Here is a 20,185-nt window from a genome sequence, read left to right on the forward strand (position 1 = left end):
TGTGTTAAAGAAAAAGAAATGAATGGAAAGAGGGAGGTGAGAAGAAGAAACAGAGGGAGGGAGGGAAGGAAAGAAGGAGGGAAAGAAGGAAAAAAAGAAGGAAGGGAGGGAGGGAGGATAAAAGGAGAAGACATGGATGAAGGGACAAGAGAGATGGACAAAGGAAGGCACAAAGGGAAGAAAAGAAGACAGGAGAGAGAGAAAAGGCAGAGGGGAAAAATGAAGGGAGCAGGAAGAAGGAAAGGAAAGAGTAGGGTGAGTGAAGAGATGAATAAGGGGAAAGGAGACTAGGAAAGAAAGATAAGAAATTAGGAGGTTGAAACCAAGGCTAATAGAGAAGGGAAAGGATGAGAGGCAAAGAGATACACAGATGCAAACAGAGAATAAAATAGACATTTAAAAAAAGAATAAAAGAGACATTTTTAAAAAAGAATAAAGAATAAGAGAAAACTTGGAGTGAACAAGAAAATTAAGTTAGAGAAGCAGGATGGAGAAGCTAAGATATGGCTCCTTAAAGCCAAGGAAGGAGATCCTCTTCTCTCTGGGCCCCTCAGCTGCCCATGCCCACCCTACATTAGGGTGTCCAGCTCCCCCAGCTCCTCCCTGAGGGCCACAACCACCTGGCTCACCTTATCAGCTGACTGCGAGGTCCCAAAGAAGATGGGGATAAAGGCAAGCCAGACAATGCATGTGGTGTACATGGTGAAGCCGATGGGCTTGGCCTCGTTGAAGGTTTCAGGCACACCACGGGTCTTGATGGCGTAGACAGTGCAGGTGACCATGAGCAGCATACTATAGCCCAGCAAGCAGATGAGCGACAGGTCTGAGATGTCACATTTGAGGACCCCCCGGGCAAATCGAGGGTCCAGTGTCCGCTGGTCCTGGAAGTCAACCACTGAATGGGAGGGGTCCACCACGAACCAGACACAGATGCCCAGCAGCTGTAGAGAAATGAGGCTGAAGGTGATGGCCAGCTGTGAGGCCGGGCTGATGAATCGAGGAGCACTCACTGACCGCTTGCCCTGCTCGAAGATACGGTAGATGCGGTTGGTCTTGGTGAGCAGCGCCGCATAGCTAATACTCATACCCAGGCCCAAGAAGACTCGGCGCAATGAGCAGGTGCCCAGGTCTGGCTCGGCAATCATGAGGAAAGTGGTAGCGTAGCAAAGGAAGATGCCAGCCAGCAGCACATAGCTCAGCTCACGCCCCGAGGCTTTGACGATGGGCGTGTCGTTGTAGCGCACAAAGGTCACCACCACAAAGAGCGTGGCCGCGATGCCCACCACAGCCAAGAAGAGAGGAAGCACGGCCCAGGGGGAGCCCCACTCCAGCTTGATGATGGGAATGGGCTGACATCCTGTGCGGTTCTCCGTGGGCCGCATGTTATAGGGGCACGTCTTGCAGGTGTAGCGGTCTTGCTGATACTGGTAGCCTGTGCATGGCTCACAGTGCCAACAGCAGGGGATGCCCTTCACTGTCTTCTTACGTTCACCGGGCTGGCAGGGTAGGCTGCAGATAGAGCTGGGGAGCTGCTGCCCCCCGCCTGGCCAATGAATGCGCTCCATCTGACAACAACAGGGATCAGAGAACCACAAAATCTTAGAATACAGAATGTTATAACCAGAAAAAATCTCATAGATCATCTACTCCAACACCATCATCCTTACAGAGAGAAAAACTAAAATTCAGAGAGGGGAAGGGACTTATCAAGGCTTAAGTGGCAAAGCTAGGTCTAGAACCCAGATCTCCTAAGTCCTAGATCAGTGTTCTACTATATTATGCTACCAATCCATTAAAGCAGAGTAAGGAATAATCACATTTGTATAAAGCAAAAATAAGCAACAGTTGAAGTTTAGTCAGGAAGGCATTTGATTTGTACTTAGGTGTTTGCATTTCTTTAAACCTTGCTCTAAACTATAGCAGCCTGGCATAGTGGGTAGACAACCAGCCAGGAAGACCTGCATTCAACTCCTGTCTATAATATATACTAACTGTGACCCTGGACAAGTCACTTCTCAATGTCCCAGGCTGTTCTCTAAGACATAAGTTGTGAAGCAGGTACTAATTTGCATTGGCAAAGGAAGTTTCATCACCAGGAGTTCCCACCATCAATGATGGTGCATAAGTGCAGTCTACAAATTCTAAATAAATTTTTTTCTAAACCAATGGAACTCAAAATTTTATGAATCTGAAGTTGTGTTTGCATTCATCCTTACCCTTACAAGCTGTATGACTCCTGTTATCTTTACCAAGTTAATACAGTAGATACAGCACCAGGCCTGGAGTCAGGAAGACTTGAGTTAAATCAAGCATCAGATACTTACTAACTGTGTGACCCTGGTTAAATCATTTAACCTGTTTGCTTCAGTTTCCTCATCTGTGAACCTCGGATAGTAATATCATTTATTTACCTCCCAGAGTTGTTGTGAGGATCAAATGAGATAATAATTGTAAAGCTCTTAGCACAGTACCTAGCACATAGTAGGTACTATATAAATAGTAGTTATTCTTATAATTATTATTACAACAGAATATCATAATATAGAACTTAGTGGCTTTAAGTTCTAAGGATAGAGAATTTCTTTCTCACAAATAGTCATCAGAAATTAGCTGTTCTATATTGGTATTTTTGCTTTTTAAATGTATTTTTAGGGAGAAAACATGATTAATTAGACCTTGCATTATATCCCTGCTTTCTCTCAGTTATCCACACTTGAAAATGTCATGGAGTTATACAACAGGATACCACTATCACTACGTGGTGATGGCTACCCGAATTCCAGCCAGGGTGCCTAGGAAATAGCTTCTTTGGGGCTGATCTTGCAAATCCATATCTTTAAAAGGATGGAGAACATGACAGTAGTAATTGTAGCACCAATGATCTTGGAATCATGGACATTCAATGGGGTATCTGGTCAACCCTGCCTCCAGCCTTCTAGCAAGGCAGTCATTAATATCCCCAGTTTATATAATTCTCCTTATCTTACAGATAATGCAACTAAAGCCCAAGAATATGAAACAACCATCCCAAGGTCATGTAGTCACTGGCAAAGTTGTAACTAAAACCTAGGTCTCCTGGCTTCAAGTTGAATATTGAACCATTTTGCTTCCTCCAAGAAGAGAAAATAAGGGGGAGTCCCTGGAGAAGCCAAGGACATAGAATTGGCCAAGGGAGAGGGGAAAGACAGTCAATGACAGCAACAAAGTGTGGGGAGGGATTTTACCATGCTACTAGTGATGGCCTGGCCCTTCCAATCTTACCAATATAGTGCCCTCTCCCAGTTCAGTTGATACACACCCACTTCCTCCAGGCCCAGCTAAACTTCCTTTCTTTTCAAAATGGCTCATCTTGAGATGAGAACCAGTTCTACAGACTTAGGGGAGAGGGAGCGTTCCTTTTCCCAAGTAATTGTAGTGTTTGTCCTTTGTTCTCATAGAGGACCACGACATCAGGAAGATGTGACATGACTTGCAATTGACTTTGATTTGAGTGAGGGAGGGTTGGGCAAAGTCATCAGACTCACTTTCTCCTCTAGAACCATCTGGGTCCAGTGGCCAGATATTCAACAGGACAACTGAAGATGGCCCAGTCCAAGGAATTCAAAACATCTGGCAGATCCCATCTTGAATTTCGCTTTTTAGCCCCCATTTCTCAGAGAAAAGGAAACCCAATGAGTTGAAGTGATCTCTCTTGGCTTTGTAATGAGTCATAAGGAAAGTGAGGAATAGAACCCAGGAATCCCAATTCTGAATCCTGGGTCCTGTCACCAATTATTCCATCATTTCTTCATCTCTCTCTGTTGCCATCAACCCTGTTGGGTAACCCCATCCCTGATCCTCTTCCCTATCATAGCCCTGGAAAAGGGAGGACCTGCTATGATTCCAAAGACTGGAATATCTCCCTGCTCTCTACCATCCCTGCCATGCTCCTTGATAACTGAAATTCTAAAACTAAACTTCAACTGACCATAAGAACTTCATTTATTTGGGACTTCATCCCTTCTTAAAATACAAATCTTCCTGGAATGGGAGAAGACACACACTAAGCAGTTGTTGGTCATTTAAACTTCAGTGTGAATGAGTTTATCTGATTCTTTACTGGGAAAAGAAGGCTTTATTAGAGAGTAGAGAGGTCATAGCATCACAGATTTAGAAGGAGACTTGTCCGAGGTCACAGTCAAGTACTGACTCTAAAGCTAGTTTGTTTTTCTCTGTACATTACATCTCCACCTGAATAATAATAACAATAAATATCTAGCATTTATATAGTGCTTTAAGGTTTACAAAGCACTTAACAAATATTATCTCATCTTAGCCTCCCAAAGACCTTGAGACATAGGTACTATTATTATCTCCATTTTATGGTTGAGGAAACTGAGGCAGACATAGGTTAAGTGACTTGCCCAGGGTCACCCAGCTAGCATGTGAAGCCAGATTTAAACTCAGGTCTTCCTGACTCTAGGTCCAGTTCAAGCTGGATGTCCCGTAGTGACCTCACGTTCAATGTATTCAATACAAAACTCATTATCTTCCCTCCAAAACCACCCTCCTTCTTAATTTCTGTGAGGGGTAACATCGTCCTTCCAGCACACAGATTCACGATCTAGAAGTCATCTGCACCTCTTCATTATCACTCACTCCTCCTATCCAACCAGTTCACAAGTCCTGTTGCTTCTCCCTCAGCAGCTCTCCTAACCATCCCCTTCTCTCTTCTCACAACTCTACCAACCTAATTCAAGTTATCATCTTTTATCATCTTGTTACCTTATCATCTCTTGGCTGAACTCCTTCAACATCAACACCAACTAACTGGCGTCCCTTCACCCAGCCTCTCCTCTCCCCAATCCATTCTCCACACAACTGACAAAATTTATATTCCTATAGCATGTGTCTGACAGCGTCATTCCCCTGTTCAAGAAATGTCAGTGACTCCCTATTGGTTCTAGGATAAAATACAAGTTACCTGTTTGGGACTCCAGCTTATCTTTCCAGGTTCATTACTCGTATCCCATGTCTATCCAAATTAGCCTATTTGTTTTTCCCCATATGGAGAATACATAGGATAGAGAGGCAGGGAAGATCAGGCAGAATTATGAGAGTGGGATTCTTAAGGAAAAAAAGTTTGCTGCCTTCACAATTTGGCCAAGAGCTGGCCCTGTGGGAGAGACAAAGCAAAGCAGGTGCTCAGGGCTGGGATGGCAGCAACAGAACGGGGTCAAAGAAGAGAACCTCTCTGAGCCTGTTGAGGCCTAATGGGGTATGGGGAGTGGTGGGCCCAGAACTAAGGTGACTTCTTCTCCAACCCTTTCATTTCTGCCAGAACCAACCACCTTTAACGATCAACACTTGAACATACCCAGCGACAAAAAGGGGTCAGAGATGAGTGATAGGTTCCCACTAACCACATTCTCAATCAGAACAGGAAGGGGAGGAAAGGAAGGAAATCAGTTTAAGGGGACTGACACCCTCCCTTCTCAGGGCAGACAGAGCAGGCTGAAGAAATTAATAACACTCTCCCTTCGTAAATAGCTCATCAAAGCACGTACCTTCTAGGCCTGCGTGAGGATTAAAGGAGATCATGTATGTAAAAAGACTTTGTAAACCTAAAAGCACTATATTGAGTGTCCCTAAAAGTGTTACAGCAGATTTAAGTTTAAATCTGCACTAAGACTTTTGGAGACACCCTGTATAAATGTCAGCAATTATTATCATCATCACTTACTTATTCCCTCACTTATCTGGTAAAGTTTTGAGTAGCTGGGTTGGTTTGTTTATAACTCTATACCACGTTTTGGTTGGATTAAGTGAAAGAGGGCTCTTCCTTCTCTCCAGACCAGGAAGAGGAGTAGGGAGGCTGAGGAGGAGAGTGGAGGACTTTGACACCCCAGAGTATAGGAAGGGACTGGTAACAGCTAAGACAGGGAGGGTATTTCTCTAGCACATCATGGGTCTTAGAGCTAGAAGAGACTTTAGCTAGGAGGCACAGTGGATAGAGTGCCAGGCCTGGAGTCAGGAAGATTCATCTTCCTGAGTTTAAATCTGGCCTCAGACACTAACTAGCTATGTGACCCTGGGTAAGTTACTTTACCCTCTTTGCCTCAGTTTCGTCATTTGTAAAATGAGCTGGAGAAAGAAACGGCCATCCATTCCAGTATCTCTGCCAAGAAAACCTCCAACGGGGTCATGAAGAGTCAGACATAATTGAAATGACTGAATAACAATCCACCCCAGTTTTACAAAGAAGGAAACTGAGGCCTGGAAATGGGAAGTGATTTGCTCATAGCTATACCAGCTGGTGGCAAAGCTGGAAACAAAACCCAGGGAGGGACCAGCAGCAGCTTCCCCAGTAGATCCAGGGCTGTACCTAATCTATTGAGGAATGTTTTTAAAAGGCTCATGAAAAAGCGTCTGGGATTCAGCTATGGAGGTCTTCATTTTTCTCTTGGGGTAGGCCTTGTATAAAGGACGAGATAGCGGTTCACGTCCAACCAAGCTATGGAGCCAGGACCCACCCTGTTGTTCCTCCATGGCCATCCTAGAGCATCTGAGTCCCTCCTTGGCACCCTTCAGGGCCCTCCCATATCTCTTACTTTGAGGTGCAGGTGATCTGTCCAGGAGCCGATGACTCTGTATTCAGGGGTGGCATTCCGGATCTGATACTGATAGATGTCATAGCGACCAGGGGCATCTCCATTCTCATTGAAGGTGACTGGGGTCCCAGCAATGCCTGGGGAAATGGGAGGGTAGAGTTGGAGTCTGGGCCAATGGCATACAGGTTGAGAATGGAGGAAGGAGTATTGGGTAAGCGTCCATCCTTAGATTCTCGGTTGGGAGGGCGGTGAGGAGTACTGGTTCATGCTTCTTGAATTCCTAGGGCCTTAGAGTCATAGATCTAAACTTAAAAAGAAACTTTAGAGGCCATCAGTCCAACCCTCATTTTACAGATGAGGAAACTGAGGCTTGGAGAAGTGATTTGCTGAAGGGTACATAGGGAGTGAGCAGTAAAGATGGGATTTGAACCCTGGTCTCCGGACTTCAAATCTATTGTTGAAGCACTGCCTCACAGTACTTTTCAAGGAACAGACCACAGAGAACTCCCCCCCCCCCACTGGAAGGACCAAATCCGGAAGCCTCTCCATACCCTAGGGTGCAACACATTACTGGGAACCTCCTCACCATCCAAGGGAGCAAGGGAACATTTGAAAAGAGCTCTTCATTAAGGTTTAATGGAATCCTCTTCCCCCACCCCCTGAGCCCAGTTCACCCCAGCATGCACCTGGTCTAGAAGGAAGAGTTGAATGACTGTCTCTAGGCTGCTCCAATCTTGTCTCACAGTTTATTGCATTTGATGGGCACCTGGAGTGATTGGCTTTGACACCTCTTGACATTCAATTGTGTGTGAAAGAGAGGGAGGGGAGGAGCAGTGGAGCTTAAGGAAGAAGGGAGGGGGCTGGGGAGCTCACATCCTCAGCCTCACTCAGTACATAGGGTCTAAGGATCCTCACGAGCTCTCTTGGATGGTTCCTCAGCATAGGTAAGAGTGCTTGCCCTCTGCACCTGTGGTCCCACCTCCTGCCAGGTGGCCCCATCCCCACTGAAAAGGTCCCCACTCCCCCACTCCCAGCCAACCCCAACCTCAACCCAAACAGGTCAGCCTCACCTGAGAAATTCACATTGCGAATGTACTTCAACAGCTCCACACCGTCCACAGGGTCCATGCGGGGGCAGAGCCCCACCCTGCCAGGGCACAGGTCCCGGTGCATAGCGTGCAGAGCGTGGCCCATGGCATAGACAGCATCGATCACAAACTGCACCTTCCCTTCCTGCTCATAGGAGGAGTCCTGCCCAATGCGCTCTCGATCTGAAATATACAGTTACTCAGGGGACCCCTGAGATCCCAGCCCCAATCCCTTAACCCCTACTGATCCTGTTCTTAGAGGATTAGGACAGAGTCAGTAGTGGGGAACATGTGGCCTTGAGGCCACATGTGGCCCTCTAGGTCCTCAAGTGTGGTCCTTTGAATCCAAACTTCACAGACTCCTTAATAAAAGGCTTTGTTCTGTGAAGTTTTGATTAAGTCAATGGGCCTCATTTGAGGACCTAGAGGGCCACATGTGGCCTCAAGGCCACAGGTCCCCCACCCCTGGCTGGTACAATCTGCTCTTTAAAAAAAAAAAGAGAGAAACTGAGGTCCAGAGAGGCAGAAATGGCTTGCTCAATTATTCCCCATCTGGAAGTCAACTATAGAGCTGGGATAAGAACCCCAGGCCCCCAGCTCCCAGTTGAGGGTCCTCCTGCACCTCCCACTGGTACTACCAGAGCAAGGAGCAGAGCTGATCCCCTGAATGCTGGCTTCCAACCTTCCAGCTCTTTGAATTTTGGGCAAACTGAAGGGAACTCCAGAGGCATATAATGAACTAGCATCATAGCCCAGAGTACTGATTCTTACTTAGTCCAGCCACTGCAGGATGACATAAAGGGGGAAAGCCCTGTATTCTACCAGCTCCCATTCAGGAAAGATTGTTCTCAACTAAAATTCATCCTTTTGGCATTTCAAGTCCTTTGCAAACTTTATTCTGCACACCCCACTCCATGTCTTCTTGCTATACCTCACATATGACATTACACATCTTATCCCCCTGCCTGGATTTCACTCTTTCCTTATCTCTACTTCAGAGAATCCCTAGTTCCTTTCAAATTTTAGCTCAAACACCATCTCCTAAAACAACGTCTTTCCTTTTTCCCCACTTGAGCTGCTAGGGAAGTTACTTTATATGTACTTAGAGAAGGCAGGATGGTGTAGTGGTTAGCAGGCTGGACTTGACATCAAGAAGGCTCAAGTTCTAATCCTGCCTTAGACACTTACAAGATATATGACCCTGGATAAGACATTTAATACTTCTCAGCCTCAGTTTCCAACTTGGCACCATGCTGTCCTGATGGGTGTGTGCCTTACCTGGCCCACTATTTTATTCAGGCTCCAGGCATGTTTAATTTTATTCCCTATATCTGTGGTTACCTTTTCTTCAGTCATCTTGTCTCCAGGAGTGTGCTCTCACATCCTTCTTACTCCCTTTCCAGTTGGAAATCATGACTTATTAACTCTGATATTGCTTCCAGTAAGGGTATATCAATCTACTCTCCTGTGGTTCAAGATCACCATTCCTATCATTTTCTGGACTGAAGCATGCCAGACCAGCCACCATTTCCCTTTTGTGTATTATCTCCCTTTACTAGACTGTAAGTTCCTTGAGGACAGGAACTGTTTTTGCTTGTGCTTAAGTACAGTGCTTGGCAGATGATAAACACTCAATAAATGCTTTTTCATTCATTCAGTTTTCATATCTGTAAAACGAGGTTAACAAGAGTACCTACCTTACAGGATTGTTGTAAGGATCAAACAAGAAAACATACGCAAAGCACTTTGCCAGCCTTAAAGTACTATATAAATGTTTGTTATTATTAATATTTTTGAATGTATTTTGTGTAGCTCTTCCAGGATCACTCACCCAATCTGGACTTGAATTCACAAGATGGGGTTGGAGCCCCACAGAGCATTCTGCTACCTCAAGTTCTAAGGATAATCCCGTGAGTTACTATTCCTAACACTATAGTTCATGAGCCCCCACCTGTGTGCTTCCTATTAACAATCGACCAGTATATTCAGTTAAGTGCTTACATTAGACATTTAATAAAATGGAATTAGAATGAAAGTAAAAAAGCATTTCCCCCTAGAAACCTGAGCCACCCTTTCCCACAAAGACACACAGAGTCAGAGAAAACAGAGAGCCTAAATTTCAACATGGAGAAAATATATGTGGTCAAGGCAACTCACATCTCTTAAGAGCAGTTCTTCAATGTCTTGTCGTACTTAGGAGAATCCTCATGAAGTCATGGTGGTACAGGAATCAGTGGGCTTCACTCTTAGGCTGGGTTGGCTGCTTGTGGGGAATGGGGCTTCGAATAGACCAGAAGCTGAACTGGGCTTGTTCATTACAGAGCACAGAGCTTCAGCTAGATAGGTCAAGTGGCCAGACTGGGCCAGGAAAGTTGCTTAATCTCTGGGCTCTTCACAGGACAGGGCATATTTACTGAACTCCCTGGGCTCACTCTTCCATGGGCAGCTGCATTTTCTTCCACTTCTAGCTTCTGACTGAGCTGGATATTACTGGGATCTTTTCAGCTCTTTCAACAAGGGCAGTGACTCACAACATAGGATTGGCAGGCATCTCTCCTCTTTGATTCCCTGAGGGCCACGGCTCTTCTATGCACGTGGCAACCTCTCCTATTTGACAATTTCTCTCCCATTCAGAGTATGGTTCCCTCACTAAAGAAACCTACCCTAACTTATAGTGACCAACCAGTTAGATTTCCCAGATTCCTCTTGGGGTCTTATGCAGATTAGTATCTAGGAACAAAAATATGAAGGTACATATACCCAAACATATTCAAAACGGGTTCATGATTTAGATATAAAGGCTAATATTGTAAGCAAACTGGGAGAGCAAGGAATAGTTCACCTATCAGATTTATGGAGAACAGAAGAATTCATAACCAAACAGGAGATAGAGAACATTATGAAATATAAAATGGATAATTTTGATCACATTAAATCAAAAAGTTTTTTGCATAAACAAACCCAATGCAACCAAGATTAGGAGGGAAGCAGAAAACTGGGAAAGAATTTTTACAACCCTCATTTCTAAAATATATAGAGAACTAAGTCAAATCTGTAAGAATACAGTCATTCCCCAACTGATAAATGGTCAAAGGATATGAACAGGCAGTTTTCAAATGAAGAAATTAAAGCCATCTATAGTCATTTGAAAAAATGCTCTAAATCACTATTGATTAAAGAAATACAAATCAAAACAACCCTGAGGTACCACATCACACCTATCAGATTGGCCAACATGACAAAACAGGAAAATTATAAATGTTGGAGAAGATGTGGGAAAATTGGAACAGTAATGCATTGTTGGTGGAGTTGTGAAATGATCCATCCATTTTGGAGAGCAATTTGGAGCTATGCCCAAAGGGCTATAAACATGTGCATACCCTTTGTTTGACCCAGCAATAGCACTTCTAGGGCTGTATCCCAAAGACATCATAAAAATGGGAAAAGGACTCACATGTACAAAAATATTTATGGCATCTCTTTTTTGGTGGCAAAGAATTGGAAATTGAGGGCATGCCCATCAACTGGGGAATGGATGAACAAGTTGTGGGATATAAATGTATTGGAATACTATCATACTATTAAGAAACGATGAGCAGGTGGACTTCTGAAAAACCTGGAAAGACTTGTATGGACTGGTGCTGAGTGAAGTGAGCAGAACCAGAAGAACGTTGTACACAGTAACTGTCATGTTGTGTGATGACTAACTTTAATAGACTCAGCTCTTCTCAGCAATGCAAGGATCTAAGACATTTCCAAAAGTCTTATGATGGAAAATTCTATTCACATCCAAAGAAAGAACTATAGGGTTAGAATGCAGATCAAAACATACTATTTGCTATTTTTTCTTCTGTTTTGCTTTGTTGTCTCTTTCTTGTGGTTCCTCTTATTGGTTCTAATTCTTCCTTACAACATCACTAATGTGAAAATATGTTTAATAGGAATGTATATGTATAGCCTATATCAGATTGTGTGCCATCTTGGGGAGGTAGGGGAGAGGGAAGGGGAGAAAAATTTAAACTCAAAAGCTTATGGAAGTGATTGTTGATAAATCAAAATAAATTAATAAAAAAATATGAAGGCAGACTGTGCCCCATAGCAAGTTCATTGTCTTTTCTCTCCTTTTCATAGGCAGTTGAGCTATTCAAGCCAAGGGTTGGGATGCTTCTGTCACATCTGAAAGGCCTTCCCTTTTACATTTCACTCTATCTTTGTCCATTCTGACCTTCAGTTTTGCTAATGTCTAACAGGGCCACACCCCTACATCTGTTTATATTTACACATACACACGTTGTCTCCCACTACTCCATAGAATGTAAGCTCCTTCAGGGTAAGAATTATTTTAAATTTTGTCTTTGTAACCCCATTGCCAAGCTCAAAGCCTGGCTCACAGCAGGCCAATAGGCTTGTTAATTAATTGAATACAGTCAGAGATATCAATCAATTAATAAGCATTTATCAAGCACCTACTATGTGCCAGGCACTGTGAGTGCTTTGGAAATAATCCTTGACTGGAAGTCAGGAGACCTAGGCTCAAGTCCCAGCTTTGTTACTAATTCACTGTGTAATCTTAGACAAGTCACTTTCTCCCTCTGAGTCTCAGTTTCCTCAACAATCAAATGGTAAGATTAGACTAGACAGTCCCTAATATTCTGTTTGGCTCTAAAGATCTACATCTCGTTTCTATATGCCCAGAAGAAGGCAGGGAATAGGGTTTCTTTGCTCAAATATTCCTCCCACCTCCTGCCCCCAAAATCCTTCTGTCCCTATCCTTTTCACCATAACTGTGCTCCCCTGCACTACAGTCATACTCTCCCCTCCTGCTGGGCCTGGCAGAGGGACTGCTGGGCGGACACAGTAATTGCTCGAGACAGCTGCCTGCCTCTCTCTGTCATAACCTCTCTTAATGGGTTCAGAAATATGTTAATCATTTAGCAAAAGACTCCGATTAATGTAGCACACTGATAATTAAGGTGGAGGCAAGGCCCCCGGTGGCAGGCTCAACAGCCAGGCTGACAGGACACGGGCTCTGGGTCTCAGGGACGCTGATTAGTTCCCATACTGAGGCCCAGAGTGCCAAAGGTCTCCTCCCCTGTGAGGGTTTGGAGGTTGAACGCAGAAGAAGTCAAGATTCTCTAGGAGTCCTAGTAAGAAGCTACTAAGAGAAAAGGCCAGTGGTGAGAAATACTAGAAGAAAGAGGTGAGATTGGCCTCCACGTGCACAAATCAAAGAAGTGAAATGTGAAAACACCTGGGGATTTTTAGTGAACTGAAAGCTCCGTTAGCCTTCCCAACGTTAGTGGGCAACATGACCTTTGTTGTTTAGCCTCGTTTTTGTTATGCCCTACTCTTCATGACCTCATTTGGGGTTTTCTTGGCAAAGATGCTGGAGTGGTAGTTTGCCATTTCCTTCTCCAGCTCATTTTACAGATGAGGAAACCAAGGCAAACAGGGTTAAGTGACTTGCCCAGGGTCATACAGCTAGTAAGTCTGAGGCCTGATTTGAACTCAGGAAGATGGGTCTTCTAACTCCAGGCCCAGCATTCTGTGCACTATGGCACCACCTAGCTGCCCCAATATGTGTTATTGTCTTACTCCATTAGAATATAAGCTTCTTCAGGGTCAGGACTGTCATTTGTTTTTCTTCATATTTGTATCCCCAGCACTAAGCACAATCTGGCACACAGTAATAAATGCTTGTTGGAAGATAAAGACTGGGGGAGAAGAAGGTTGATAATTGTTTTTTCTTGATGGAATGCAAGCTCCCTGAGGGCAAGGATAGTTTCATTTTTATGTTTGTATCCTTAGAGCCTAGCACAGTGCTGAGCACTTAATAGAAGCTTAATAAATGCTTATTAAGTAATAAATATTTTGTAATGGGGGCTTGGGGTATGGTCCCCCAGCATCTTCTATAAGGCTAACGTCAGGGGCCAGAGCCAAGATAGTGGAGGGAAAGCAGTGACTTGCTTGAACTCTCTCTCAAATCCCTCCAAATACCTGTAAAAAAAAATGGCTCTAAACAAATTCTAAAGCAGCAGAACCCACAAAAAGACAGAGTGAAACAAATTTCCAGCCCAAGACAACCTGGATGGTTGATCAGAAAGGTATATCACACCAAGCGGGCAGATGAGTGCAGTTTGGCGTGGGCGCGCAGGCCGCAGCGACCCAGGAGCAGGCCTCAGAGGACTGAATCTCGGGAAGCTGTGGCAGTTTCCAGACTTCTCAACCCACGAACGCCAAAGATAACTTAGAAGGTCACTGGGAAAAGTCCGTGACCGTGGTAAGAGAGAGAAGTTAGGTTTCAGCCACCAAGTCCTGGGCGTGGGCCATGGCTGCCTCCTGAGCTTCCGGCCCACAGACTGAGGGGGAATCGAGTGGTTGATCAGAGGGGGATTGCAAGGATCTCTTTGCCAGTGCTGAGGCAGGAATCTCTGGCTTTGCCCGTGCTTGGATCTGGGTCATAGTTTCTGAGGGGCAGTCCTGGGGTGAGGAGGAGTGCTGGCATGGTGGAGCTTGTTGTGGTGGTGGAGAGAAAACACCTCTCCCCTTATCATAGCACCTTGGAAGAACTGAAAATTTACAGGTCCCTAGAAGTACCTCTGAAAACAGCTGTACAAACCCCCGAAGCTTGGGACAGTATATCCTCCACATTGAAAGCAGTATCTTACCTTAACAAAGACTTTAAAACTCAAGTAATTGGCCAAGATCATGAGTAAGCAGTGCTAAAAGAGTCAGACTATATTATCTTACTTTGGTGACAAAGAAGATCAAAACATATAACCAGAAGAAGAAAACAAAGTCAAAGCTCCTACATCCACAGCCTCCAAGAAAAATATGAATCAGTTCCAGGCCTTGGAAGAGCTCAAAAGGGATTTTGAGAAGCAAGTAAGAGAAGTAGAGGAAAAACTGGGAAGAGAAATGAGAGTGATGCAAGAAAAGCATGAAAAACAAGTCAACAGCTTGCTAAAGGAGACCCAAAAAAATATTGAAGAAAATAACACCTTAAAAAATAGCCTAACCCAAATGGCAAAAGAGGTCCAAAAAGCCAAAGAGGAGAAAAATGCCCTAAAAAGCAAAATTGACCAAATGGAAAAGGAAGTCCAAAAGATTACTGAGGAAAATACTCCCTTAAAAATTAGAATAGAGCAATTGGAAGCTAGTGACTTTATGAGAAATCAAGACACTGTAAAACAAATCCAAAAGAATGAAAAATGAGAAAACAATGTGAAATATCTCATTGGAAAAACAACTAACCTGGAAAATAGATCCAGGAGAGAGAATTTAAAAATGATTGGACTATCTGAAAGCCACGATCAAAAAAAGAGCCCAGACATCATCTTTCAAGAAATTATCAAGGAAAACCGTTCTGATATTTTAGAACCAGAGGGCAAAATAGAAATTGAAACAATCCACCAATCTCCTTCTGAAAGAGATCCCCAAAGGAAAACTCTTAGGAATATTGTAGCCAAATTCCAGAGTTCCCAGGTCAAGGAGAAAATATTATAAGCAGCCAGAAAGAAACAATTCAAGTATTGTGGAAACACAATCAGGATAACACAAGATTTAGCTGCTCCTACATTAAGGGACCACAGGGCATGGAATATAATATTCCAGAGAGCAAAACAAATAGAATTACAACCAAGAATCACCTACCCAGCAAAACTGAGTATAATCCTGCAAGGGAAAAAAATGGACATTCAGTGAAATAGAGGACTTTCAAGCATTCTTGATGAAAAGACCAGAGTTGAATAGAAAATTTGATTTTCAAATACAAGACTCAAGTGAACATTAAGAGGTAAACAGGAAAGAGAAAATCATAACAGACTTATTAAGGTTGAACTGTTTATATTCCTGCATGGAAAGATGATATTTGTAATCCATGAGACCTTTGTCAATATTAGCGTAGTTGGAGGAGAAAACATTATATGTACATATATACAGATATAGACAGATAGAGGGCACAGGGTGAGTTGAAAATGAAGGGGTCATATCTGGAGAATAAAATTAAGGGGTGAGAGAGGAATATACTAGGAGAAGGAGAAAGGGAAAGGTAGGATGGGATAAATTATCCCACAGAAAAGAAAAGGCTCTTACAGTGGAGGGGAAATGGGGGAAGGTGAGAGGGAATGAGTGAATCTTATTCTCATAAGATTTGACTTAAGGAGGGAATAACATACACACTCAATTGGGTGTGGAAATCTGTCTTACCCTACAGGAAAATAGGGGGGAAGGGGATAAGAGAAGCAGGGGAGAGATAGAAGGGAAGACAGGCTAAGGGAAGGGGTATTCAGAATGCGTGCCATCTTGAGGTGGTGGGAGGGGTGAGATGGGGTGAAAATTTGGAACTCAAAATCTTGTGGAAGTAAATGTTTAAAACTAAAAATAAATAAATTTATTAATAAAAAAATAAATAAAGAAGGCTAATGTTGTCTTAGATGATCTAGGGCAGGCATTTGCCAAGTTCCCATTACAATTTGAAGAACTGTCACATGAAAGAGAGATTAGACTTCTCCTTCTTGGCCTCAAAGGGCAGAATTACAGAGCCTGTGGTAGTTGCAGAGGATAATTTTTGCTCCACAGATGGAAAAACTTCCTAGCCTCAATTTGTCTAAAAGTAAACAGACTGCCTTGGGAAAAAGAGGCACTGGGTCTTCTGGGGCAGAAACTAACCTAGGGTCATAAAACTAGTAAGGCCAATGACTTACCTAGGGTCATACAACTAGTAAGACCTCTTAAAGCTCTTCAAGAGGAGGCTGAACATATATTCACTGTTGTTGCAAAAGGGCTTCCCTGGTAACGGGTCCATTAGCCTAGAGGGCCTCTGAGATCACATCAGGCTTGGAGACTCTGTGATTCTAATTCAGAGACCTGGGATTCCTACCTATTCAAAGCAGACAATTTTACTGGCATTAACTCAGGTTCCAATTCCTCCTCCCAGCTCCAAGTCGGCCCCCAGCTCCATGATCTATGTTTCCTATTCTTCTGCAGAACAGCATTTCTGGAATTCACAGAGCACCACTTAATCCTGTGGCAAACCTTAATATTTAATCATTTCAACAAATAATTATCAATGGGGTCATGGAGAGTCAGACACGACTGAAACGACTGAAATTGTATTTATTTAATAAAATGGAGAAGCATCTTTTCCCATAACAAGTTGCTCATATTTCTGGTTTAGTCTTATGACTCTAAATCCAATGCTTTTTCCATTTTGCCTTCATAGCACTCTATGCTCTCAATATACTCATTTTCTAATTTATTTTATATTTATATGTGTATATGTATAGAGCAGGGACCATATCTTATGTACTTCTACAGTAAGTGGCTTATACAGAACCTTAAAAGAGTCTTACGTATATAAAGGATATTTTATAAATGTTTGTTGAATTGATGCATCAAACCCAGAATGCACTGCTGTAACATTGGTTTACAAATTATTCATCTTCATTTTGAAAAGAATCTCAGGCTGACATTTCCCTTCCCTCCCCCACCAAAAAAAAAAAGTAATTATCAAGTGCTAACCATGAACCCCACACCATACTGGGCATTATGGATATAAAGAAAGAGATGGCACCAGCCATCCTCTGAAGAAGTATACACTCTCACAAAGTGGGAAGACAACATACACATAAAAATCTAAGAGAGAGAAATAAGCAAGGAACAATTTATGAGAGATGGGAAAAGAGAAAGACCCCTTTCATCTGAGGGAACCAGGGAAAGTTTTATAGAAGAAATGGCACTTGGCCACCAACTATTCTCCAACCAAGGAAATTTCCCAATTGTGCAACATTTGTTGTTATTACTATTCAATCGTTACAGTAGCATCTGACTCTTTGTGACCTCATTTGGGGTTTTCTTGACAAAGATACTGGAATGGTTTACCATTTCCTTCTCCACCTCATTTGACAGATAAGGAAACTGAGACAAACAAGATTAAGTGACTTACCTAGGGTCATACAGCTAGTAAATGTAAGTATAATAAGTGTAAGTAAGTATTAAGGTATGACTCCAGGCCTGGCACTCTATCCACTATACCACCTAGCTTCGGGGAGATTGCCACAGAGAATCATAAAAAAGAAATTAAAGCTTCCTAAGAGCATAGGCTGTCTTCATTTTTGGTCTTTGCATCTCAAGTGCCTTACACTATATGCACTTAATAAATTGTATGCACTTAATAAATGCTTATTGAATTAATAGGATCATAAATTGAGAGCTAGAAAGGGCTTTAGTGGACCTCTAAACCAATCCTTTCATTTTGCAGATTGGGCCCAATGAGGTAAAACCTCTCACCACTACACAGCTAATAAGTACTAGAGGCAGTTTTTGAACTAAGGTCTTCCTGACTTGAAGGACTTGTCACTTGAATTGCAGTGAAGGATTCAAGGGTGGACAATGGTACCTCTAATAAGGCACCCAGGAAATAGATTTATTCAGCCTGGAGAAAAAATGACTTGAGAGGCTACTGAGTAACGATGTAATTATATAATGGTCTGCTTGGGAAAGTCACTTCCTTTTCCATGTCCTCAGTTTACTTCTCTGTAAAATTAGAGGACTGAACTAGATGATCACTAAGGTCCCTTCCAGCTCTGACAATTTTTCTTCCATGATTGTCCTGTGTCTTCATAGGGGTAGATAAGAAACACATCCATTTTCCCCAAAGAACCTCAGGGAAGGAGGCATACTCAATGTATTTCAGTAATGTATTCCACTGTTCACACCATACATCATGATAGAGTGGATAAAGCACTGAGCTTGGGCCCAGGGGACCTCGGTTTTAATCCCTGCTCTGGTCTGTAATAGCTATGTGACCCTAGGCAAGTCATTTCATTTCTAAATCTTTGTTTCTTCTACAGAACCGGTATTATCATGTTTGCCTACCTCATAGAATAGCTGTGAAGAAAATGCTTTGAAACCTTGAAGTATTATGTACTTGTGTATTAGTATTAATATTATGTCTAACCCACATTCAACTTGGTGCATTCAAATCAGACCCAAAGTGTGTATATAGCCCAGCCCAGAAGACAAGGCTTGGGAATTCCCTTCATTCTGCCAAACCTCCAGGGAAGGAGATATTTCAGAATCCCCCAGCAATGTCTTATCTCAGTTTGAATGCTGCAGGCAACCTGCCAGAGGCATCTGGGCAGGCACAGCCTCTTGTGAATCTGATCTAGTCTTCGGGACAGAAAACACAAGGACACTGAGTACTGCTAGAAACTCAGCGGAAATTGTACTGGTTTTAAAATCAGAAGACCTGAGTTCAAACTGCAACACTGCTATTTATCATCAGCATGACCATTATAATAGGTCATGACCTTCTTCTCAGCCTCTCCTTCCTCCTCTGAAAAATGATGGGGCTGGGCTAGATAAGGGGATTCTTAACCTAGAGATCACAAACTTGTTGTTTAAAAAATATTCTGATAGCTGTATTCCAATATGATTGGTTTCCTTTGTAATTCTATGTATTTTATTTTATGCATTTAAAAACATTCTGGGAAGGGATCCATAAGTTTCACCAGGCCGCCAAAGGGATACATGGCACAAAAACATTAAGAACCCCTACTCTAGACCCTTTCTTTCAATTTCCCTCTTCTCTGCTTTACCCACAAGGCAGGGGATCCTTTAACCTTTTCAATGTCACAGACCCCTTTGGCAGTCTGGTGAAGCCTATGAACCCCTTCTCAGAACAATGTTTGTTGCCTCCAATTAAAGGAAATGGTAAATTTCAATTAGAGGTTAGTGATAACATAATTTTTCCCATGCAAGGATCCCCTTATGTCTACCAGTTGACCCACTGAGGGCCTATGGACTCCAAGTTCCCCAAATTAAGATCCCTTGGAGAGGGGAGGAACATGCATTTATCAGAGGCAGGTATGTGGCACAGTGTATATAGAATGCTAGGTGTGGAGTTAAGAAGACAGGAGTTCAAAGCTGTGGTATATGAACATAATAAAATACTACTGTGCAATAAGAAACGAGCAGGCAGACTTCAGAAAAACCTGGAAAGGCTTGTACAAACTGATGCAAAGTGAAATGAGCAGAACCAGGAAAACATTATACACAGTAACAGCAACACTGTATGATGATCAACTATGAATGACTCAGTTCTTCTCAGCAATACAATGACCCAAGACAATTGCAAAGGACTCATGATGGAAAATGCCATCCACATCCAGAGAAAGAACTGATGGACTTTGAATGCAGATCAAATCATACTATTTTCACTTTCTTTATTTTTTTCATGTTTTTTTTTCCTTTTGGCCTGTTTCTTCTTTTATAATTATGACTAAATGGAAATATGTTTTACATTATTGCACATATATAAACTAAATCAAATTGCTTACCATTTTAGGAAAAGCAGAGGGAAAAAATTTTGCAACTCAAAATTTTGTAAAAATGTATGCTAAAAATTGTCCTTACATATAATTGGGAGAAAAAAAAACATTAGTTTAAAAAAAAGAAGACCTAAGTTCAAATCTAGCCTCAGACACTTACTAGCTGTGTGACCCT

At 42.7% G+C, this 20,185-nt stretch overlaps 1 protein-coding gene across 1 annotated transcript in view; it reads right to left on the reverse strand.

Moving 5' to 3' along the window:
- GRM4 (glutamate metabotropic receptor 4) overlaps positions 1 to 20,185 on the reverse strand; it is a 293,779-nt gene that overhangs the window by 40,410 nt on the left and 233,184 nt on the right. The window contains exons 6-8 of the mRNA XM_027876584.1: positions 7,661 to 7,861; positions 6,591 to 6,727; positions 630 to 1,565 (exon numbers count right to left, since the gene is read on the reverse strand). Of these exons, the coding sequence (XP_027732385.1) occupies positions 630 to 1,565; positions 6,591 to 6,727; positions 7,661 to 7,861 (1,274 nt within the window). The remainder of the gene's footprint in view (positions 1 to 629; positions 1,566 to 6,590; positions 6,728 to 7,660; positions 7,862 to 20,185) is intronic.

This window comes from Vombatus ursinus, unplaced genomic scaffold, assembly GCF_900497805.2.
Source record: "Vombatus ursinus unplaced genomic scaffold, bare-nosed wombat genome assembly UNPS02014811.1, whole genome shotgun sequence".
NCBI lineage: Eukaryota > Metazoa > Chordata > Mammalia > Diprotodontia > Vombatidae > Vombatus > Vombatus ursinus.